Raw genomic sequence first — 25,603 nt, 5'->3', positions numbered from 1 at the left:
AACCAACAGCTAAAACAGCTGAAACTTGAAAACCTTTCCACGAGACTGTACGAACCAAAAGGAGACATAAAAAAATACTGAGAAATGTAACCCCAGAGTCCCGCCATAGGGGCACTGACTGCTTTGCTTCTGACCGTCACCAGATACAGTCGTAAAGCCTTGGCATATTATGTTGTGTAGCTTCAGGCGCATCGGCTAAGCCAACTTAAAGAGCTTCTCTAAGTCAATCTGAAGAACAGAGAGCGTTAAAGTGCAGCTGCATGACTAATAAGGGTGTTGTAATAAATCTGTTGTACATGTGGAGACGATGCGCAATATTGGTTTCATGAGAACGAGACGAAGAAAATGTTAGCAATATTTCTTGGGGAGGAGGGAATCTAAGAATCCCATTTCTTTTTCTTGGCTTTATGGTTTTATACATTTAAATTTGGGATTCGATGAATAGAGGTTGTATGTGAAAGTGTAATTATGACAATCAAGCATCGCAATGACTGACTTTGACATCATTGTGGAGGAATTTTGGGCCCACTCTTGTTTCCAGACTTGTAGCAGGGTTTAGAGGCATGAAGACTTAAAATTTTCTGCTGCAAAACTTTAATTTCACTTTATTTCAAGCAAGTTAAGGTAGGAAAGCATTTTCTAGGTTTGTCTACCTGAATGATGCCAGAGATATTGCTAGAACTCATAAAAGCTTATTTTACAGCATATTTATTAAAACTGTCACCATGTCGTGACAGTATAAGACAGATAATCTGAAAAGATCGCTGTCCTCCACTTCCTCCCTGAGGTCATATTGGTGCCTGAAGAAATGCACCACTCCTGACCATAAACAACCAATCATCAGTCAGGAGGAGGATGTTAGTGCTGTCAGTCAACCTCTTATACTCACTTCTAATGGCAGAGAAACAATTTACCGTTACAGAAAAACCATAAGCTAGCATGACCATCATTAGCACAAGGACTACCAGGATTTTGAGAAATTCCTATCTCTACCAAGAGGGGCCAGATTGGGTATCTTCCTAGAGCTACCGAGAGAGGGCCAAACTGGGTTATTAGCATCCAAATGTGGCCAAACTGACGACTCTGAATGGTCTAATTAGCATCCATGTAGATGAGCAGGGGGGAGGAGAGCCAAACTCACTACATCAACTTTCACGCTCAATACGCAGCAGTTAAAGTCACCTTCTCCCCACTCCCCAATTCAACATTTAGGCGTATGCTCACATTTTATACATATAAAAATGACTGCAAACAGACGTGCAATTGCACTGTTTCTCTTAATTTTAAAACATTTCAGTGGATAATTATGTAAATGGAATAGAAGATAATTTATTTTTAAGATTTTTTACTCAATTTTTACCATTTGCATGTGAAAAAGGCCGAATTTTGTGTTTCATAGACTCAGGGTGCTCACCAAAGTGTTTAATGTAAACATTTTCATCAAATCCAAGGTTCTTTATTGCATTTACATTTTTATCAACCCTGATGGAATTGAGTTACAGAGACCAATACCTTTACCTAAGCAATTCAGAAATGTTCTTCTGACATTTTTACTGTACCAGCTTACATCTTATTCAGGCCCAAAAACTGGATACAGTTATCTGTCGATGATAGGCAGAATGTATCTTAGGGAGAATTTAAAGTTCAACAAAGGGCTAACACAGAAACACACCAAGATGGCTACTTAATGTACTAAAACAAGGTATTTTGAATATTATTAATATTTATGCTTTAGCACTGCTAGAGGAAGTCCAAACACTAGGGCACGAGAGAACGCAAACTCTACAGAATAAATCCAAGGCTACGATTCAAACTGGAGATCTTTTTTTCCAAGGAGACATTGGTAATTACCACACCGCTGTGCTGCTTCTGTGTAACTTTGTATTTACTGATATTGTACATGAAAAATGTTTGAAATGTATCTTTGTTCAATGCATTTGTGATTTTTTTTTCACCCGTGAATTGGATAAAATACACAGCAATCTTCAGCATAAGATAGCTCATCTTCTCCACAAGTTGAAAAAAATTGCATTTCCTTTCCCACTTATAACACATTGGCATGTGATGTACAAGATATTGAGAGTGGATTTGCACACATCTGCCACAGGTTCCCAAAGTTTCAGGAGAATTGGGGTAAATTCACACCAGCCCTCTTTAGCCCATGTTAATACTCTTTTTCATTTGCCTAGAAAATTTGGTTGATTTAGGGAGGTGTGAATGTGTACTCAAACTCTAATGCGGACCAAAGAAGTGAACTCTGGTCCTCCTAAAAGCCTAGGTCTCGGTTCAGCTGAAGTGAACTGTAGTGCGGTTTGAATGTATACGTGAATGCCAAGTGGTCCTGAGACCGCTCCAAAAGCAGGAAACGCACTACAGCAGAGGGTACTTGTGTGAAAAACAACATTCTCCATAGTTTGATGCCTCATCCCCGACTCATGCTGAGCAGATTTTGTTGAACAGTGTTTGTTTTTTCACATTTACCCAAAGACAAAATAAACATCCAACAACAGCTAAAATCTGAGGCCACCCCACTTTTGCTTACATTTTTAAGAATCAAGTTGTGCTTAGTGTCTTGTTCAGATTTTGTTCTGTCATTTCCTTCAGTGATTCTTAGTGCAGCATTTTCACAGGCAAGAGGATAAACAAGTTGCTAATGGGGTTTCATTTATTTAACACAATGCAGTGTGAAAGCATATCTTATCAACTGAAAATGTAACAGATGTTACAATTTTGAATGTAATGATTATCATGACATGTAAACAAAAACAGAGTCACGTCAGATTTTAGCAGTTGTATGACTTCATTTTTATCTTTGGCAAAAGACTACCAGCAATTCCTCCCGCTAGCGCAAGACATGCACATTTGCTTTGGTTTATTTATCCAGAATGCTTTGACCTACAATTCACGTTTTGCTTTTGGAATGGTATTCACTTTGCTTGGCACATACTTATGCATTCAAACCACACCTAATAACCCTGGTTATTAGGTAGACCAGAGTTTGCTTTTCGATTTCTTTATGGTTCCATGTCATAAATGCCGGGGGTTATTTCTGTGTTTTTTATAGAGATAAGAATAACATTGATGCTGTGTAAAAGATCGACAGCTTGTTGAGTATTTAAACCTATAAAACCAACAGCTGAAGAGGCAGTCAACAGACGGGGGTGAGGATGCATGCAGTGTGATAGGCTTAGACGTTGACAATTGTTGAAAGGATGTAGATGACCTGCATGGAACAAGTTTTCCTGCTAATTACTCTCTGATTCCAACTGAACACACCTGGAAGATGGCAGCTAACATCCTTTCATCAACATCATTAAATTGACTTTTCACCATAGTGTGCTGTGAAACCCCAGTCCTCTATTGCAATTTCAGAGAAGAAATTATAGAAAAGACCATAACCATCCACCAGTCACTACAACAGCTTATTACTAAATAATTAATATAGGCTAGTGGACAGACATTTCTGCCTACAGTACACATTTAAAATCAATTAAATGATGCAGTTGTTGTTGCTTGTTAGGTTAATAACTGACCTAACAAAACGTATGCAGTAGATCATGAACAGTTTATTAGCTGATAATTTAACCACTAAGAAAAGACATTTAATTTTGTTGTAAAGTTTGCAAAAAAAAAAAAGCCGTAAACAAAGGATGCAAAATATACAAAGTTTTAGAGCGCATCTGCTATTAGTGGTCATGCTAGCTTGCCTTAGCATTCACAATAGGCTTTGCTAGCTGTAGCAGCACAGAACAAGGAGAGGATGATTAGCAGTGCTAAGACCCGCATCCTGGCTCTGATTGGTTATTTCTAGATAGCATTTTTTTTCCCCCACAGATTGTGTCTCATACCATATTGTCACCAGATAGTGAAAGTTTCAACAAATATGTAAAAGAATAAAAATTGTTTTCATAAAAGTTGCATACTACTGAGTCCATTCAGTCTCAGACTCTGAGATGCTTCTTTAACTTTAGATCCAAATGGGACAAATTCCAATTATAAATCTTAGTTTCTGTCTGGAAGTTGTCAGTCCTCACCAACTTTCAGCAGCATGCTCGACCGTCTACATACTCAAGTTTGTTTGATTTCGGTTGATCTAGGATCATACTGTCTAGAAAAAAAACCCAGAACTTTTTCTGCACCTTCGCAGCCATAAATATGAATTTTTAGAGGCATTGGAGTGATCTGAACCCACTTGTATCTTCATGGCCGCTGTAGTTGTTGTCACTGTCTTTCCTGACCCCCGGAGGCCGGCTGGCCGAGACGAAGGGGAAGGAGGGCTCTGTCCGTCTTCTATGCTTTGGGTCCATTTAAAGCTGATTATAGGGAGCTGGCCGAGCCATAAAGCCTCCCTTCATGAGCGATCATGCAGACGAACCGCACGTCCCACTGTCAATATGATGGCTGTTGCCGGGCCGGTCCAGCACGGTTCGCTGGAATGCGGGGCTGTTTAATCAGAGGACAAACGCCATATTTTGTGTGGTTTGTTTTTACGGCCCGGCGGGGGGTGGGAATGTAAATGCGAGTGAAAAACATAACCCAGTGTGTGTCTTTTTTAGATAGGATTATGTAGCAGTCGCATAAACAAGCATCTTAAGTTCTCGTCCCCTTTTGTTTGTATTCTTACCTATGTGTTCAACCATGCATGTTTTGTGGCATGTCAGAGCGATACGAAGCATGCGTTTAAGCAAATATTCTCAATAATTTATGTACAAATTCATTTATTTTTTTTCTCCAGAAAGTCACTTTTATACATAACAATATATATGTAGGGGTGAGTGTGTGTGTGTGTAAGGGCCACCCATGGAGGCTGCGGTGTCTCAGAGTCACACAGCTTGAATCAGCAGCGAGACAAACCGTGTCTGAACCCTGCTGAGTTTCCCTGTAACTAACCAGTTAATGGTCCTTCCTTGAAAACACAAACACACGAGCGCACAGTAGCAGGCATTGTCCACGTCTGCCTTCGTGCATCTTCGCCGTTTCACACGCAGCTGTCCTGGGTCCGGCAGAACGTTAGAAAAAGAATAATCGTACATAACCCTGGAGGTTTGAGGGAGCGAGGGGGGGGGGATTCGCTGAGAGAAACCCCCCGGCATAGCTGGGCCTGAGTCAGAACAGCAGCGCGTACCACCCACGTGATTTCACTTGTAACTTTTTAAAGACTTTCCTAACTGCATCATTACTGTGTTTCTGGCGGAACGGAGGAACGCTGTTTAAGGGCTCTATTTTTCCAACCATATAAACTTGACATTATATGTTAATGTTGCTCTTAATTTTCTCTGCCGTTCTGTTTTGCTGAAGACTTGAACCGCTATTCCACATGTGAGTGCTTTAAAGGTGCAGTGCCATATTAAATTGACTTTTGTGAGTTTTACATTGCGTTAGAGCAGGGGTCTCAAACTCCAGTCCTCAAGGGTCCTCCAGTCCTACAGTTTTTAGATGTGCCACAGGTACAAAACACTGTAATGAAATGACTTAATGACCTCCTCCTTGTGTAGATCAGTTCTCCCAGCCTTGCTAATGACCTAATTATTCTATTCTCACCTGTAAGCTGGAGATGTATTGTTAAGAATCCACTAGTCTTTCCCTAGTTGTGTTTCCATTTACAATAAAATTGCGCAAATTGAAATTCTGAAAAATAAATTTGCTTCATGGAAACGCAGCATTTTTTGAAAAAACATACGTTTTTTGATAAAATGTTTTTTGCGCGACAATGAGGCAGTTTTTCAGCTGAATCGAAACACTTTCTGACATCACACAAGTTGTGATCAACAGCTGGATGTGACTACCGGCAAAAACGACAATGGGCTCGTTTTTGCCATCAGCATCTTCCTGTCATCTTCACCTGTGAAGATGACAGGAAGTAAAAGGAGGATGATGAATTATTTTTTTGACCGCCAGCTGCATTTTTTTGGACAATGCAGCTGGCTTCACTGCACATGTTGAATCCAATGTGTTGAATCCATAACTCTTCCATAAAATTACTGACTACAATTTCCCCAAAACGCTACATATGCAGCCACTCCCAAGTAATTATTGCTAGATGATGAGCGCTAGCACCATGGCAGACTTATGAGTATATCTCATATAACTGTTTACATCTGTCGTCGGCATGATTTTATTGGCTTGTTGCGTGAACGAACTTATTCATGTGTGATTTTTAATTTAATTTCCGCATTTGTCTTTTTTTCAATACTGGCACAAAATAGACAAAGATTTGTGCACATTTGTAATGGAAACATCTTCTGATAAAAAGACAGTTTCATCTTTATTTTTGAGATGTATAGGTTATATTTGTCAACACAAAGTCCTGTTTTTGTTGGGGGTTTTTTTCTTCACATTTTCAGACATCTTCTCTGTTAAGACGTGAGGAAAAACCTGACTCTTAATTACTGGAAGGGGAATTAAACAAAAAGCTGTGGGTTACTTTGGGAATTCTAACCTTTAATGAGGCACATCTGTCTTGGAGCAAAATGTTGACGACCGTTTCAGCTGAAATTCCTGCTAAGCAAATAATGAGCGCTGAAGATTTGCACTGGACTAAACCTGTACTCGGGGGTCTGCAAACACCAAATATGAGCAGGGCTTTTCAGGCCGGCCGTGCGGTTCTGTGCCAGGCGCTTATGAATGATGCAGGACAAATAAACGTATGACACAGTCCAGAGCGCTTTTTCCCCTACCCACATTTAAAAGCCCTGGCTGTGGTTCATCCAGGTACCCTGGCTGTGCTTCTGTTGATTAGAAAATCTCTTGCACACCAGTTTTTTACTGTAAAGCAGCACTTTGTTCTGATTAATGACTGAATGAAAATGGGCTTAATGCAGAACGGCTCCATCTTGTTGCTCCAGAGCCCCAGAGATGACCCTTTTTCATTGGAATTGGCCTGATTCTATGCGAGTGAGGTTTCTACTTAAACGTCTTTGATGGAAATGATCCATTTCTGTCGGGCTTCGTGTGGGGAAAAAAAGCCCCAGCATTCTCAGTAAATCATAGAAAAGTATGTCCAGTCAATCAGTTCCAACCGATTAACAGGAATGCTCCTGTCCACATCCCACTGGACCTCACTAACTGTGCTGATGAGCATCAGAGCTTTAGATGAAAACACATGAAATCCAGCCAGAGACGCAAGAATCTTGGTTAGTACCGAGAAGACGACACCCCAGAAAGTTAGGAATGTGTTGTTCTGTATCTTTCTGAACGACCGAGAAAAGAGAAAAGAAGGACTCTGTTTTGTTTTTCTTCCACTCAGTGTTGTGAGTGATTAGACTAAGACTGAACTTCTTAGCGTAAAACAAAGGATGGAAAAGTGGAAAGCCATGTCATCTTTACTATTAGGTATGGTGGAAATTCTATATTCTGTGGGCCCATTTTATTTTTAAAAGGAAAACATAAAAATGCATGTTCTTATGAAAATGTAATATCCTCTTACATAGTAAGAGGATATTAATATAACTCTGACATCTAATAGTAAGTACTGTCTTGCTAATGCTATTTAAGAAGACTAGCTGGAAACTAGAATTATCAATAATTGTGCTAGAGTTGATTTTGTTAAACAATATATATATATTTCCAATTATCCTATCAATTCCAGCTGAATTTGGACTCACACCAAGTATGTTTATGTACTCTGGTGTCTCAAATGATTCATAGGAAAATTTGTTAAAATTACACAACACATCTGCTGCATATTTTGGTATCGATCCGATACTAAGTAAACACACGGTCAGTATCATCCATATCGATACTGATAGTTTTTGTAATTTAGGTTTGATATATCATCAAACTTCTAACTCTCGTGGTTTTTTTTCTCCCCTCCAGGGGGTCTTTTGTGGGCTCTAGTGTCCCTTACATGACAGTAGGCTGACAGGAAACGGGGAAGGAGACGGGGGAAGACATGCGGCAAATGTCATAGGATCCAGAAGTCAAACCCGCGACGGCTGCGTCAAGGACTCAAGGCCTCCAAACATGGGTCGCGCTAACCCCTACGCCACCACGGCACGGCAAATTAAAACAATACATACATTAATAAAAAAAAGAAAAAAAATCTGATGTATGAGTAGCAGTTAAAATGATGTTTTCCCTGATTTAACGGTGCATAACATTACTTCTGAGCTTAAGCTACTTAAAACAAACAAGCTCCTCAAAAATGGCAACTTTATGAACTTTCATGGAAACAATTGTGTGTGTTTTCCCCAGACGCTTTGGAGAGGTTGTTTTGCATGACCAGACCAAAGCAGACGTATTAGCAATCATTCCCATGTTTAAATCATTTAAGAGTTTGGATCCCTTCCTGCAGCTCTGGATTTGATCCACTTTTAGCACCGTGGCTCTAAGCCTTACTGTAAAGTCTCCACTATTAATGGATCCAAGCTCTTTTTATCTACATATTTAGCACATAATAAAACAAACCTTATTGTCCTATTTTATTACACATCAGCTCCTGATACCATGAAATGTTTTTGTTGAAATCCAGTTCAGAGTTTTTCTCAGTAACATGTTGTGTAATAGGTCCAACTAGCAGCTAAGTCGTTAACAAATCTGTGTGATGAAATCCGTAAAAATATTTAGAAAATCATCAGCACATGTACAACTTGAGAGAAAGGCCGACTCAAACGAGGCGGCTGTTGATGTTTCAGTAATTGAAAGCTTGGCCAACACGGACTGAACGGCTTCGCTCGATTCATCCGCTGCCATTGCTAAAACTACAAGCAGGCTACAATTCTAAAGCAGTTCTTGTTCACAACTTCTGCTGTTCGCTGATTGACCTGGTCGGAATTCAAACCAGCGAGAATCACAAGTCGATGGGGGAAAAAAAGACCAGACTGAGCTGTAAGCGAGATTTGAATCGAGTGGAATAGCGAAGGAAGGCAATGGCCAGGCTAGCAATGTATGAGTTCTTGGACAAAAACACAAACCGAGTCCTGTTTTAACTGAAAAACTTTTTAATCATTTATCAATCATCATATGCTGCCAACAGTTTTTCATTTCGTGACATTTACATGCATTGTTGTCAGAGGGCAAAGCCATTTTTCTGTCTTTTCAACACAATATTCATCAGGTTTATGCTTTTGATCTACTTCAAGGATTTAGAGTGGGGGGGAAAATGCAGGCATTTATGAAAAGTGTCATGGTGGAGACAAAGATCTACCCCCTGTCTGTTCTGATTTGACATTGGAAACAGCCTCTGAGGGTTCTAAGTGACTGAAATTATAGTGAGCATATAACAAGTTGGAAAATGGCTCACATACAGTCAAATTGATTCGAGACACCTGGAAGGGGGGGCAAAAACATAATACCCATCACGTCGAGGAAAAGATGGTACATTTTACGCTGTGAAACATCATCCTCCACCAGCTGGGTGTCCTGATTCGTACGGCTTTGGCACGGAGACGCAGTCCGGCTAGGAGCTACGGTTCACTCATCAGATGTGGAATACGGGATCTTCCTTGGTGACATAATGGAGTTCATGTTACAGTGAGGTGATAGCAGATGGGCCAGTCAGTATCACACACACTGTGCCGTGCTGTAATAGTCGCACACCAGCGCACCCTAACACACAAATCATGTCCCCAACCACGAACTGCTGGTGTTCTCTGTGTTTGATCGCAAATGTGACAGATGCTGAGTGCCTCACACCACTGCTGTAACCTTGATTTGTGCTCTAACTGAGGGAGGTTACATTTAACGACCGCTGCTGACGTACAGATCACTTTATTGGCTGAGCTGTGCTTTGGCCGACAAACCAGAGCCACGGAACCAGAGGCTCTATTCATTTTATCTGCATTTAAAAATGATCTTCAGCATCACATTCAACATACACACACTGTGCCGTGCTGTAATAGTCGCACACTAGCGACTATTACTATGGTCCGGGCAATTTTTAGACTTGCAAGTTGAAATGAAAACACTTTTGTCTTCAGTTTATCCGTAACGTTGACACATCTTACGCGTTTTAAGACTCGCACTTGCATATATGCACTTGTAGACTTTATGGCCGCTTTGTCCTAATCAGCTTGTAAAATTTAACTGCTCATGTAGGTGTGTGTGTTACCTGGACGGACACGTTTCCACCACAGATGGTTCTACTGTATTTAGCAAAAGTGTTTGTTTTTGAAAGATAGTGAGCTCTGTCAAAATTCAGTTTTCAGTGGAATTTCTTTACAATTTCAGACATGGTTAATCGTAAAGAAAAATTTGAACGCAGGATATTGGATTTTGTTGCGTTGAGTATAGAGCTTTCACACCCAGCTGTTGACGACGCCATGCTTTTTCTTTTCCTTTTATTGACTTAACTGGTTGCCATTTCGGAATCAGACAGCTGCAGTAGTTATATTATTCAATGTATTTCTAATTCCAAAAACTGTTTCTGTAAATGACATTACTATCTGATATCTTTAACGTGACAATAAAGTTAAGTTTTTGCTTCTTTTTTTTTTTTTTTAAAGCTTTATTGCCTTTTTAAATTCTAATTTGCACCTGAATTGGAAGCGGCCTAAGCACGAAGCCCTGTGGGATTCCATGACTTAATGTTTTAGTCATGGAAAAGTTATTGCTACAACATTTTCACTTGCATATATTCCGTAACAGGGGTCCATGTGTGTTGTAGATATGATGTGTTTAAGTTGCGGTGCTTATACAGCCTAGCATAGCTATGGAGATATTTAGCTTTATTAACTTTACTAAATGCCTGTGCTACTAAAGATGATTGCAGATGGGGACATGCAGCTCAAGTCCACATTGTATCAACCTTTACATGCTATACACGGTCTCATCCAGAGCAGAATGTGGCTGGGGGAAAAAAATATGTAATTCCAGAAATAATCTGGCGACATACAGTATTAGATAGGCAGAGGAGCTGGACGGAAGGAACTGGGAGGAATCTGACTTTTATGAGATGTGATGGACAGAGACAAGGCTGCGATTTATTTTTTCTGGCGTAGTCTGCTCGCCCGCTGGGAAACGTCAAGTAGGAAAAGAGAAGCAGAGACAGAAAACGCGAAGTGTAAAGGGTGAAGAGGAAGAAAGAAAGGGTATGAGTGTCCAAAAGGGAAATAAATTGGGGAAAACTGAAGGAAGGAGGGCTTTGGGGTTTGTTGAATTCTTTTTATTCACTACCATTAAGTTCATGTCAGAGGAAAAGCAAAGAGCAGCGCTCACATTCCACTGCAGAGAGTTGCTTCTCCAGCTCGAGGAGAGAAACCACCAACATCTTATAACACGCTATGCTCTTGAACGTTTCACAATGACTCTAATAGAGGCTGAAAGTTCTATTATAGTTCCAGTTTGTGGGTGCAAATTATTGCATCCCAGTCCACATGGGTTTGAATATCACCAAAACTCCAATGAATGTGGACACCCATGCATTTAAAGAGCCAATTAGACTTTCAGTTTTATGTATGTTAGCTCTGAAAGCTTGACTGGCTCTGGTTAAACAACAGTTGGGGTTCAGTTTGTTGATGAAACCACACTGTCTTAGTTTGCAGGCTTCGAACGGTTCTACTAATGACTGAAAAATTAATTAAACTTAAGAAAATCGAATTAACATGTCAATACCAGGGACATATAGGATATGTTTGTCACTGTACAACAAAAAAAATAAGGACAATGCTGTTAAAATTGAAACCATAAAAAATAAAAAACAAACCTGTAGCAAAGACTGTTCATCCATCTGAGGATAGATGATATTCTGCTGAGGTTCCAGATTTAGATCAACATACCTCTAAGTAATGGCCAGCTAAGTAAGGTTGGTGGCATCAACTAACTCGCTCACTCATTGGTTGCCTAGCAAGAACCTGTTGAGTCACTTGCGCAGCAGCAGTTTCAGGTTTTGCCACCGTTTGTTAGCTTCTGCTATTTTTTTTTTTACTTGTTCAGTAGTTTAATATTACCGTCAAATTTTCTATGCACTTAGTGGTTTAAAGTTAGCAGAGTTAAGATTCTTGCTTATTAGCAAATTAGTTGAACTTTTTGGTTATCCGTGCCCACCACTGGCAAAAGGTGATGCCAACTTTAGTACATACCTCTACTCTCTATTACAACCATGGTGGCGATTTTGAAAAATGTCCACAAGAAAAAGGAGACACAAACTCAAAAAAATATGTATGATTTATATAATACAAAAATCCATGATTTGACTCCAAACACATTCATCTAAACGATGATTTTTGTGCAAAAAATACATTTTCTCTGACAACCATGGTGGCCATCTTGAAAGCTCAAAACATTATCAGTGATTTCTGTTGGTCCTTTTGGCACCAAAAGTAGTTTATGTGATTAAAAATTTGGCAGATTTAGTGTAAATCTTCCGTGACAACCAATTTGGTGCCCATCTTGAAAAATGGGCACCATCTTGAATTTTTCAGTGTCTAACATTTGTTTTTGTTTTTTTTTTTTTCCAAAAAGCAAGCTTCTGGGAAAATCTTTGTCCAGTTAGGTTATTGTATCTGCATGTGAAAGAGTTTGAGAGTTTGCTGAATTATCTGCTGCACTGTATTTTGAATTCTAAAATTCAAAACGCAGCTGATCTTGGTTTAATAACTCTTTATATATCTGCTCATCCAACATGCCTTTTTCCTACCAGTAAAACTCAAAGCTGTGAGTCTTAAACAACCCATGGGAGTTTTCTGGCTGTGGGGTGGGGTGGTGGGCTTGTAAAGCTTTATCGGGACAGATGCGGTCTCGCTGCGTTTCACGGAGGCTGACGTTAACTGTGTCGGGCGTGGTGGAGGGTCTGGGGTCAGCTTGTTTATCCTGGCCTCCAAGGTGATTGGGGACCTTCAAATACAGAAGGAGATGAGTCTCCAGCTGCAGCTGGGTGGGCTTTACACTACCCAAGAGAGTTGCACTACTTGGATGTAGACATGTTTGTTCGTTCTGCTAATGCTCATACCACCCACCTGAGAGAGCAAATGTTGACTTCGCAAACTTCTATCTCTCCTTAACCCTTCCACATAGGATGTAATGCCCACATGCACCATCAAACACATCATTTACTAAACCTTCGCTTCACTTGAGAGCACCTATTTGTTATCATTCTCACACAGATAGAAATCTGAAGCTCTAGTTTCTACATGAAGCTTAATTACCCACAGAAGCATCGTGTCGTTTAGAGCTTAGTGAACTTTCTTGAATGAGTTTGTCTCGTATGTGGGGTAATCGCAGCTCATAAAATATACCGCGTTCTCCTGTAAAACAACATAAATCAGTCTCTCTTTCTCACGCATTTAATTTAAACCACTCTCAAAACGGACCTATTTTTCCTCAATGTCTATCAAAATCAGCCTGGTAGAAACCAGCCCCTTGTTCTTCGCTTTGCATCGTCCAGAGGGTCTGGAAACCTCGGCTTTGGAGAAACAATTGCTTTCTGGAGGCATGGACGCTATTGAATTTTTAAATTGTACCCAACCTTTGCCTGTGATATTTGAAGATACAAAGCTTACCAAAAATGGCCTGCAATGTAAACAACCATCCTCCACTGCGATGAGAGAAGCACCGATCCGAACGAGATGGATATTAATGTTGATTCAATATTTGGGAGCGTGTCGGATGCTTCCTGTGGTGCCATTGCTAAAACTACAGTCAGACTACAATTCCAAAACCAAGCTGAAAATGAACGTCATACCGGAGGAAATCCAGCTCAATGGGAGAAATCCCAGACGGAGCAATGAAGGGAGATGAGAATCAAGCGGAACTGTATAGGAAGGCAATTGACAGGCAATTGCCTTCCTATAAGGCAAACTGTTTAAAAAACCTTTAAACTGTTTTGTAAAGCACGGATGATGATGTCATGAATTTTGAAAGCCCCATTAATTCACATCTAAATTGATTGGAAGCAAACACACGGCTTCCTTTTGTTACACGTATTTCAAAAAAGAAATGTGCAAGGGTATCAGGTAGAATATTGAGAATCCCCATTCATCTGGTTCATGCTGGGGCAGAATTTGTAGATGCCTTAAAGTTCTGCGCTCAGGTTTCCATCAAAGAATGTCAAAAAAGAAGCCACCACTACTCCAAATGGGGGTTTAGGAAGCACATACCTGAAACATGAGAATACTTGAGACATTCTCTAAAAACACTTATGACTGCCTATTTTAATCGTTCAAACACAAAATACAGTATATCTTAATATGCATTATGTACTACGACAGAAGCCATCTTTATTATATCTATATACTCTTAGAGCTACAGCCAATCAGCACAAAGGAAACTGAATGGCATTCCTGGATTGCAACTAATATTTTTGATATTGTTACCTTCCTAAATCATCGTTTTTCAATAGGAAGGGTTTATTTAAATATTTACTTACTTTATGTTTTTCTTTGCCAAAATGACTTTTGGCAAAAATGACTTGCGGCATTATTTTAGGAAAGTAACGATATGCTGTGTTTTTAAAAAAATCATCAAATATCCAAGTTTTAGCTAAATAATTCGGTGTCACTATTGACAGAAAAATCTCTAAATACTGAACGGCGACTTGGCGGGGGCTCGCTCTACTCTTGTAGCTAATTACTTTTATAATCCATATATTCAACTGTTACTTAAGCAACAATAAAACAGTATATTCATATAGAATAGAATAGAATATGATGTGTTTTTAAAAAAATAATAATTTCCCTTTTCATTATAAGGCTTTCCAATAGTTGTTGGTTAATGTTGCTTCCAGACACTATCTGGTACTTTTTAACTCATTCATTGGATGAAATATATTTGTATTTTCCATGATTTATTGCATTATTGAGACATGACACTAAGCAAATAAACCTCGCCTGAGTAGATATGTTTTTTTTTCAGATGTTTTGGAGCGGACTGAATTAAACGACAGCTGTAGCAGCGGATTAAATTGGTAGTGTTTATTTATACGAAATCTAAGCCTATTTTGTGTTAATTTCCACTTCCTTTTATCGAGAACAGTGGCCGATGCCTGTGAAAGAAAGTCGTGGTTTTTGGCAATAACAGGCCCCCGTCTCCCCTTATGGAAGCCTCATTAAGGCATCTGGAAAACCAGGTTAATTTGTCACACAATACCTCATCCTTCTGGTGTTTTTGTCACTGTAGTGGGACTTAGGGAATATTAAAGCCCAATCACTCTTCTCTGCTCACGGCTGTTACGGATCCTGACTTTAGACCGTACACAACGTCAGGCCCTGAACTTACCTCAGCTGCAGCCTCTTTCCTTTCGCCTGTTTGATCTTCTGCACAGCTGGTTTTCTTCTGAGCAAAGGTGTTGAGTGAGAGCTGAGACGTCTGGTTTATGGCATCAGACGGAACCAGTAATACTGAGCGGTCACGCGGGTCCGTCCCAGAACAGCTCATCGGACCGGGCAAGGCACAACGATCTGGCTGGATAATTATTTTTGCTTCTTTTGTCCGAGAGGGTTAAAAAAATGTTTGTTTTAAGAGAAAATCGCAGCGTTCCTGCTAAGGCCGCAACTGTTGATCTTATTCTGACGATTAATTGGGGGGGAAATTAGCACATTCTGCTGATTTTTCATGTAACCACTTGAGTCTTATTTGTACAATATTTGGAACACTTTAGAAGATTCAAATAAATAAAGAATTCAACTCCTTTTTAAAATAAGAAAATAACGCAGCATTCTTTTAGTGAATTTGGACCGCGTGAAACTGAAGCTAAAACTATGCCACGTGAAGAGTTTTGACCCAAACACATTTACAGTCAGAGGTTTTTTTTCTTTTATCCTTATTGCAAAATGTATATCTATTTTGTACAGTTTTGGCTTAATTATTGCTCTGAATGTGTTGGTTTTTTTCTCCAAATGGCATTTTTGCGGACTATTCTCCAGTTAATGATTAATCGATGACTAAATTAGTAGATTAATCATGATTAAATTCATTATTCAATCATTAGTCCTAGTTCGTACTCCTAAAACTTAAAAAAAAAATCTGAGACAGTCTTGTAAAATAACAATAATGATAATACACAGTCCTTCACCGATCGATCTGTTTCGATCGGTGATGGATGGCGTGACCCGGGGGCCTGGCTGGAGCAGAACCACTGGTTTACATTAAAGCATCAGTGTACGTCAGGACGGCCCAGTCAAAGTTCAGATCGAAATCTAAGTGAGAATCTATGGCAAGATGGGAAGATTGATGTTCACAGCTGCATTCCATTTATGACTGAGCCTGAGCTGTTTGGTAAAGAAGAATGAGTGAAACACTCAACCTGTGATGTGAGTCTAACCTTAATAGGAACTAGTTTTTACCTCGTTTCAATCAGATTATGAATTGATTGATGTTCATAGTTTACCATCCAAATACTCTAATCTGTTAATAGCTCTAACTGGATCTAGTTCTTGCTCATGTATTGTAATTATATCTGAAATAAGGTTTAATAGATGGCAGGTCGTGGCGTTAATCAGATGGATTGTGGTCTGGCATCCGTTTTATTCTCAAACTGTATTTTATGGTGGCCAATCTTCCAAAACATCTGCTCTCATTCACATATTTACTAACAAGCATCAATTTAGGCAACATTTTTCAATTTCCTTCAAGTATGCAGGATTTGCCAGGAATTTTTGCCATGTGAACTGCTATTCCACAGACAAAACCTCTTCAGTAACAGTGAAAAATGGCACAAACCTCCCCCCCCTAAAAGTTATCTGTAATAAAATAAGTACAGTTTGGACTACAGACCACAACCCAGAACAGGTTAAAGCTGCAGTCTGTGACTTTTTTTTAAAAAATGCTTTCATATGTGTTAAAACTGTCAACATGTTGTGATAGTATGTCATGAGACGGATACTCTATGAAGAAATCATCTGACGAAATGCTCTGCTTCCGGTCAAGAACAACCAATCAGAGCTAGGAGGAGGGACTTATTGCTGTCAATCATTCTCATGTATACAGTCCTAAAATGTTGCTAATTGCAGAGAAACAAGCTACCGTTATAGAAAAAACGTTTGTCTGCTGTCATCAGTGACCATTCTAACTAGCCTTAGCATTCACAAGAAGCTATGCTAGCTGCAGCATAACAGAAAGCAAGGGGAGAAAGTGGGAGGGAAATGAGCAACGCTACACAGAGGGGGACTGACGGCGTTAAGACCCGCCTCCTGGTTCTGATTGGTTGTTTCTTGATAGCAGAAAGCAGAGGAGTTTAATTTGGTATCAGACAGGTTATCTGTCTCAAAACATAGGCCATAGGGCATAGTGACAGTTTCAACAAATATTGTAAAAAAAAAAGAAAAAAAAAAAAGGTGTTTTTTATAAAAGTTACATACTGCAGCTTTAAATAAGTTATATTGACAGCAATTTGATATTTGACTTCTTCTCCATCGTCAAGTCTTACTTTAGCCAGTTGATGTCTGATTCGGTTCTAGCCAAGTTGGGTGTGTCTCCAGCAGCAGGTCGAACGTCGTTCAGTTAAAAAAAAGCTTCTACCAGTTCCTGCACAACACTCTTTTCAGATTGCGACTTGTAAAAACATTTTAAAAAGCACGCATCCTCTTCGTTCCGCTCAATCACACTCTACTTTGGGTTGTTCCGTTGCATTGCCGCCAAATAAAACCCATTAAGGTTTGTGGTCGCAACGTGCCTCTATCTAACAAAGCAAAAAGCACAGAGCATCTAGAAATCAGGAAGCTCGTCTTTCTCCGGGCAGCGTAGAATAATATTTGAACACCGTGTGTCTTTTCCTCTCAGTTTCGCCACATGATGTATTGGATTCCTGTCGTTAAAATGAATAAACCTTTCACGATTCTTTCTGCCTCGCGGACGGTGACAACCGCAGCCCCGTCAGGTTGTTTTGCTTTCCTGAAGCGTTGTAGATGTATGATGAGGATTTCCGTTGACAGAGCTGTTGAATTTCTCCCCTGTGCGCCAGCCGGCGTCCGCATGCCCCCCCTCAGGCAACCTCCCACACTGAGCTGTGAACTGAGTAACTCTAATTTCCTTTGATTCTGTCATTTTCCCTCTAAGTGTGCGTACTCAGTCCTTCGCCTTCTATTCGTCTACTTGACACATTGAACTTTTATTCCCTTTACTTTCCAGTCTAAGCCTAATCTTTGGCTTTTTCTTTTAGCAACTCCAAAAAAGTGGTTCAACGTTCAGTAGTTGCCGTAAAATGAGCAATTATCACAGTTTCGCTCCATAAATATTGACCAATTTTGGTTGTTTTTACTTGGAATTAATAGAAGAAGAAAAAAACTGAGGAGTTACTCTTCCAGTTTTATAGAGCTCTAGGACTTTTTCCAAGCTTTGTTTTAAGTCAATGCATACCGCTGCTGGGTGATGGATTTGAAGCTCTCTTTCAAAAAAAAAAAAAACAACACTAGCACAATCAGTTTAATTGGGAAAATAGGAGGATGAGAGGGAACTTCAAAGTGGGAGGAAATCTGCCCTACTCATGCAACCCCTCGCTCTCCCTGGAAAGGGTGGCAGTGGAAAATGTGAACAATGTCTTCCATTATAGGTAGAGGTCTTTGAGGTCCGCCGAACCATTAGCATATCCACTCCTCTAGGTGTTGGTAGTTTGGAGGTCTGCGACATGTGACCTGGCAGCAGGAGCTAAGATGGTTAGCAGATATAGTGTGCAACAGTCCAGGAACGGGATACTGGTTTTCTCTGATATCCTGTATTGCAGTCGAGCCCACCCAACCTGAGGTCAAGTCAAGACCAACTCTAGAGTGTATCCAGACAAGACCAAGACCTTTAGGGGCTGAGACCAAGTCGATACCAAGACCAGTGCTAACACTAACATTACGTGACATTATCTATTGTTCGCTAAGCTGGGTGGCAAACAGCTGACCGGAAACGGAAATCAGTGCCAATAAACATACAATATATCCCATACACAGTTAGCTAGCTTACTATGTGTAGCTAATATTGACTATATCTTTTTGTGTGATGGCCAGGTAAAGAATTTTGGTCACGAGGCAGACTGCTAACATTAGCGAGCTTTGCTAACATCACTTACACATAGCTCAACTTTCTTTGTGCTTCCTTTCTAAGTGACACTTTGTTTCTGAAAGCGAATCATTGCAGGATTTACAAATACTTATGTTATCTTAATTGCAATTGTTAGTGTGTGGGCTATCATTAGCGTGTTATTTATGTTGACTTGCTCCCTCACTTTGGAAAAATAAGACATTTCTACTTAAACACTTTGAAATAAATAAATTCAGACACACTACATCAATTGCCAAAAGTTGGCTTGCAGAGGTCCAGACACTGTTCACCGTTGTGATTTGCCTCCAGAACAAAGAGCTCAGTGCTTTGGAGTGCATCTTCCTTCCTGAAGATGACTATGGGAACTCACAAACGCGCGCACATACAGGGACACACACGTTCAAACAGCCTCGTGCCGACTCCGCTGGCATAATTAGAAACATTTGGGATCATTTGCAAAAAAACACAAGCTCTGATGGGATCCAGATGCACAGTTGGATTTCACAGAATATACAGGAACCCTTATTTACAAGGGGCCATTGCTGGCTTCTCACTCAGGGAGATGTGTGTCTGCATGCGTGTGTGTGTCGGGGTGTGCATGTGTGTGTCGGGGTGTGCATGTGTGTGTATGTTTGCTGCCTATGTTTGTTCACATACTGAGTGGGTGCTTTAGATTGGATCATCCATAGTCTATTCAGACTCGGTTCAGTAGCTTTTATTTTTGTTTGGTTACAGAATGTAAGCCCAATAAAGCAATGTTTTAAACAATGTTTTGTTCTCGTCACTTCAGATTTCTTCTTGTATTGGTGGAAACTTCTGTGTTGGACTTCTTCTTCTTTCAGTCATGATGTTTCCTGAAGGAGACATCCATCGATGAATTCATTGTTTGAAATCAGTCACGTTTTGGTAAATGCTGCCATCTAGTGGACTTTACAAGCTTGGAGTATTTGCCTTTTTTCTTTTTCAAAAACGGCTCTCTTTTTTTCCAGATTTGCTCATTATGAGGTACATTTCCCTACATTGTTTATAAGATCTAAATTAGCAGTACTGCAGAAAGGTAGAAGCTATAACTAATGGATTCTAAGGTGCTGTTGACCACATCACATTAACCAAAAACCTACTACCTACCTGGGATCAGGTTCCTCTATCCTCAGACACACTGTGAGGTTCTAGGTTGTATTGGCACCTGGCAGAAAACTCTCTGACTCAGTTTTCTGTCCTCTGCTATTCTCACTGTGCAAAGAAAACAGAGGAAGGAACCAATGCATACGTTACTCTTAGAAAGGAATAGAGAAAGAGGGCAAAGTTAAACCACATTGTTAAAATTTACTTGCTGAAATAAGTTAGAGATGTACAGATTATACCACAGATTTGGGAAGATTGGACCTTCTGATACTGACTTGATCTGATTCTGATTCATCTCGCGCTCTCCAGCAGCCTGAGCTGAGCCACAAACATGTCTCAACACGTGTTAGAAAATAATTTTCTTTTGAACAGCTTCCTATGCTTCCTTGGATTTCTCCTAATACATTGACAATACCAACAAGAGGAAACGATGAATCTCTTTGCTGCAGAAACAACTTCCACAAGAAGCAAGAATGTTTCTTGTCACTCCTTTGATTTGGAGTAAAGCACTTTGGATTTCCTTTTCTATGAACGATGGCATACAGATAAACCTGGCTCGGTAGCGTTTAGGTATGGTGCATTCAATGAGCGGAAAAAAAACACAAGATTTGAGTTTATTTCTGGTCGGATTGCGAATGATTCTGGTATCTAGATGAGTACTCAGTGCATTTTCCGAATGTAGCTGTTTATCAGAAACAATGCTGACCTTTTCACAGTGCCAACAGCATTCTGCTAACAGGTCAGAACAACCGCAAGCATTCAGTATCCATCACCACCTCCTGCTTCATCTGAAAGCATGGTGTTGCTTCAAAACTCCAGTGCTGGTGAAAAGCTCAAAAGGTGGATCAGGTGCCGCTGAAATGGTCCATGGAAGGGAGAATCCCTGCAGAAACAGAGGAGTTAGGGAAGTTGACGGGTGGATCTTTTTCAAGATGAGTGGATGTTTGTACCTGGCGACGGCCGACAGAGAGTTAGCCTCACTTCAGCTGGGGAATTCCTGAACAGCTTTAGCACTTTCTGCACCAAGAGATGAACAGTGGTTTACACAGATATCAGGGTTCACTGAGGCCCATTCATGAAGGGATATTTCAGAACTTTTGAAGTTAAGTACAATTGTGAACGGCGATAAGAAACAACTGTAGTTTCTGCTGCAGATGACTCTCTTGCTGTCTTCATTTAGCTTAAACTGAATGAGTTGGTCGTTCCAGCTCATTATGTAATAGAAAGGTAAGCTTGTGTAAAAATATATATTAAAAAAACATTCACTTAAACTATTTAAAGTAATTATGAGTTTCATAATTTATGTGTATTAATGTACTAGTAAAACTGAAAGGACATTGACATGATTAACCCTACACACAAGGCGCCAGGGAAAGAAAGAATACAAAAACTAAATTCTAACCCACAAAAGCATGAGAATCTTAAAACTAATTAGTTAAATATGAAAAACAAAGAGTGACAAATCTCAAAACAAAACCACAAAGATTATGAAAGTTCCTGTTTCACACAGAAAGATCATTGGTGGCGCATCACCTCCGACCTTCATTTCCTCTTTAAATAGTTGCCATTTTTAAACATTTCCACGACATATAAATGTGACGACAGGTTAATTGTTAATGAAAGGGCATTTGTGTAAATCGCGATGACAGCTTTGAGACTTTGAGTTGTTTTAAAACAGGACAAACTTGATGACTCTGGCCTGCTTCAAACTGGATGTTAGCTTCAGCATCCAGGCCCAGCTAACCTGGATTAGCACTAAGCGAAGACACCGACACAGCCACCACATCAAATAAATACCTGAAAGTATCTAGTTAACAACTATTTACAGTCATGACGACAGTAACAAACAATTTAAAAACCCAATTTTACACATACTGGATAGGACAGCTCCTTTAGCGAGTGGCCGTTGATAGCCAGCAGGACATCTCCCTCCTGAATTCTGCCGCTTTGCTCCGCAGGCTGGCCGGGGAAGAGCTGCTTTATCCGGACCAGGCTGCTGAAGGCCTTGGTGGGTGGGTCCAGCTCACACATCAGGAAGCTAAATCCCAGACCATTGACGTCTTTGGTCAGAGTCACCTCCTTAACATTTTCTTGGGGTTTTGGAGGAGGAGGCAGGACAGTGAAGCAATAGTGATAAGGTCAAAGGTCGTGTCAAAGTTGGATAGAAGAAACAGGTGTGGGAAAGAAAGAACAAATGAAACCCAAACAGTAGCTGCTACTCCATTACAAATGTGAAAAGTGAATACAAATGTGATTTTATATATATATATATATATATATATATATATATATTTTTTTTTTTTTTTGGATATTCTGCTAATGTCGGAAAAACACAGTGTCGTAGTTGTGGTATTAACACTGAAGAAGAAATCTCATTGAAGTCACACATGAGTACGCTTGTTCGCGTAATAAGTCAAATAAAAACATGGCGGCGATGGATGTAAACATGCACTCATCATCTGTCAGCCAATCAGAGGAGACGTTGGCGTCTCAGTGAGGCGTTGGAGTGTCAAACCCCGCTTACTTGGGAGCGGCTACGTATGCGGCGTTTTGACTTAAGAAAATTGTAGTCGGCCATTTTACAGAAGAGCTATGGATTCAACAGTTTTGAATGACAAACTAAACTTCTGATGAACTGTGCGATGCTGCAAGAGCTTCAATGCATTTCTAATGCAACTGATATTATCCCAGTAAAGGCTGAGATGATATTTACCTTGATGGATGGAACTCATTTAAATGCTAAGTAAGACATAACATTTCCATATCTTTGCTCCTGCCACTGCTAATGGAATATTATATCTTCTTCTTTATTGCAGCAACATATATCCTAAGGCTCTGTCCACACTAACAGACACTTTGCTTTCGTTGCATTTTCTGTATCATTTACAGTTTGATAGTGAGTCGTAATTTCATAGCTCAGTGTTCACACCAGAAAATATATAAGGCAATATGATAATTCAACATTGAGAGTGAAATACATTTCACACCTTCTGGATACAGCTGAAATTAGAGCCATCTGTGGGCAGTTTCTGGATATTACAGATGTATGACGGACGTCTTGTTGACTGACTAGTAAACAAATGTTGCTGTATGAAAAAACTCAAATACTAACAGTCACACTTTCCACTAAATATATATAGGAACTGCTATGATATTAAATAAATCAGCAATTTCTGTGGTAATTAGAATTGGGTTCTAGGGCTGGGCAATAACTCAATAACAATGCATATCACAATAAAGGCATGATAAATATCAATAGATAGTACAGTATGTCCAATATAATGTTCAGTCATTTCACCGAACTCCAATCCAGGAATGCACAGCATTCTGGGAGATGTAGGCAGAAGAAAGGCTTTAGCAGCTCAACCTTTCATGGCCAGCTAAGCTAGGTTGGTGGCATCAACTAAATCACTCGCTCGTTGGTTACCTAGCAACAACCTATTGCGTGACATGGTTTAGGTTTAATCACCGTACCTCATAACTGCTTAAAAATGAAAAAAAAAAAACAACTGCATGGAGTGGACGGAGAAAATGAGTGAAACATCTTGAGATTAAACTGGGTAAAGCAGGAAAGGTTACATATCAGTTGGCAGTATTTCAGATATTAAAAAAACAATCAATAACTATAGATATCGACTGATATCAAACACTTGTATTGTGATACGTTTTCCAGTATATCCTCCAGCCCTAGGCTCTAATTACCATAGCATCAATACTGTTTTATGGACCACTATGAGGCATATGTAATGTCTTCATTGAATTTTGTTTGTCCAGTTTCCGTGTTTTCAGTTGTACTTTTTGTGCTGCTGTAGGCTGTTTAGTAGCCAATGCTCACACTATTCATTTGTCAGAAAATCAATTTTTAGGTTTGAAAAATATGTTTCTCTTGCTCCAAAATCCTCAAAAAGTTGTTATTCCTAATCTCAGTTATTAATATTCAGAAATAAGATGTCCTCTGTTGATCTTTCCTATCGTCTAGATTTTCAAAACTTCGTTTAGATTTTGCTTCAAAATCTAGACGAGGTTTTAACAGAGAAAAGATTTTAATAGTGCATCCGTAGACTTTTGCTTATCAAGAGACTTCAAGCGCTTCCGCAGTATTGGTTTTTCACATGAAACCACAACACTGGAGGCATTTTTAATGACTAAACTTCAAGCTAGAAAAGTTACTGATTGATAAAAATGTGGAAAATGAGGAACACCTGTTTTGGGCGAATCTTTAGCCCAGCACCACTTCAGCCATGCTGAAAACGTCTTTTCCTGAAAGTTGAAATAATTTTAGCTCCTTAATTTTAGTTAATTTAAGATTTGAAGGTTTCCTGGCATCACACATTGGACGTCACTCAGTTACTCGGCCTGTAATGGAAAGTCTAATCCACCTGTGTACTTTGAAAGAAGTCAGTATAGGAAGATAGGTGGAGTGGTCAAAGATTAAGGGAAGTCTGGATGAGGTCAGGGTCAATACAGCAGTGTAAACATTCACAGGCAGCCAAAACCTTTCTACCACCTGAGACAGTTATAAACACAGAGCCTCAGATTTCCTCCTCTGCTGGTTGCTCTCCTCCATTTTGATGTGGAGGACAATATATAAAATGTCACACTTGTACTTATTTAACTGGAACTATCTCTAATGAGGAAGTCCGCTGTAAACTTTGCAGTGGGAGCTTAAGAGTTTGTGAACATGAAGGTCTTAGTCATCTGAAACAACAGAAAGAAGAGAGGTCCAAAATTCCTCAACAGTGTCAGAGAACAAGTATTTGAGGTTATTGCTTCTAAATGTGGTTCCGTTACATTTTACAATCAGTGCACTGCACGTTATGGAACATTTGTAATGACTTCCAACTTTTTAGTGCTGTGCAATTCAGTCCACTGGTCCTAACCTGCGTTGAAATGTCCTACCATCAGTGACGAAGCTGTAGTCTCTGGAACGGTCAGACCTAGTGCTTGTGGGAGAGCTGAGGGATGACGAACTGTTGAGTCTCAGATGGCTGGTGGTTTGACGAACTCTTTGATTGGACACCGGACTGTCTGCATCAGCAATCACAGAAACCTTAGGCAGGTTGACTGACTCCCGTCTCACAACAAAGTGGACCACCTAGATGATAGAAGAGCAGAGCAGTTAATAGCCCTCACAAGACACATTTGAACATGTCATATGAAGATTTCTGCAACCAAATCTATGTCTGTTTTTGCTAAATGAGGCCTAGTATTCTAAGCATATTTGGCCACTTTTGTAAAAACTGCCTTAGAAAAGACAGTCATGACTTTGAAGCATTTTGTAGGGAGTACAAAATGGACTGCTGTCCAGTCCCACTATGAACAAAGAGCTGTGTCTGTATTCTCAACACAATCTTAAGCCTGTTCCTGGGGCATGTTGGACTCCACCAGGAGGGGCTTCAAGTCCCTGAAATTTATGATCAGTATCTCAAGGTGCAGTCCTAAAGAGGAGGATGTCTAGTTTGGAAACCTCAAGGTCTCGTAATTTCTTTTCGTGGATTTAGTGGTTGTCTTGGCTTCCTCAGGCCAGGACCTCCATTCAGTACGTACTACTACAGCAGTTTGCAGTCAGGTCTGAACTGGC

The 25,603-nt window shown here is 39.9% G+C and overlaps 1 protein-coding gene and 1 long non-coding RNA gene across 3 annotated transcripts in view; one reads left to right on the top strand and one right to left on the bottom strand.

The window, feature by feature from the left end:
* LOC114151698 (uncharacterized) overlaps positions 1-25,603 on the top strand; it is a 33,860-nt gene that overhangs the window by 5,746 nt on the left and 2,511 nt on the right. The gene's annotated exons all lie outside the window — the stretch shown is intronic.
* Positions 19,597-25,603, bottom strand: part of frmpd2 (FERM and PDZ domain containing 2) — a 29,063-nt gene continuing 23,056 nt past the window's right edge. The window contains exons 25-30 of the mRNA XM_028029055.1: positions 24,922-25,117; positions 21,898-22,112; positions 20,973-21,039; positions 20,729-20,905; positions 20,026-20,130; positions 19,597-19,751 (exon numbers count right to left, since the gene is read on the bottom strand). Of these exons, the coding sequence (XP_027884856.1) occupies positions 20,868-20,905; positions 20,973-21,039; positions 21,898-22,112; positions 24,922-25,117 (516 nt within the window). The 3' untranslated portion in view covers positions 19,597-19,751; positions 20,026-20,130; positions 20,729-20,867. The remainder of the gene's footprint in view (positions 19,752-20,025; positions 20,131-20,728; positions 20,906-20,972; positions 21,040-21,897; positions 22,113-24,921; positions 25,118-25,603) is intronic.

The sequence above is a fragment of the Xiphophorus couchianus genome, chromosome 10 (assembly GCF_001444195.1).
Source record: "Xiphophorus couchianus chromosome 10, X_couchianus-1.0, whole genome shotgun sequence".
Taxonomy (NCBI): domain Eukaryota; kingdom Metazoa; phylum Chordata; class Actinopteri; order Cyprinodontiformes; family Poeciliidae; genus Xiphophorus; species Xiphophorus couchianus.
This window is presented reverse-complemented; position numbering and strand designations above follow the sequence as displayed.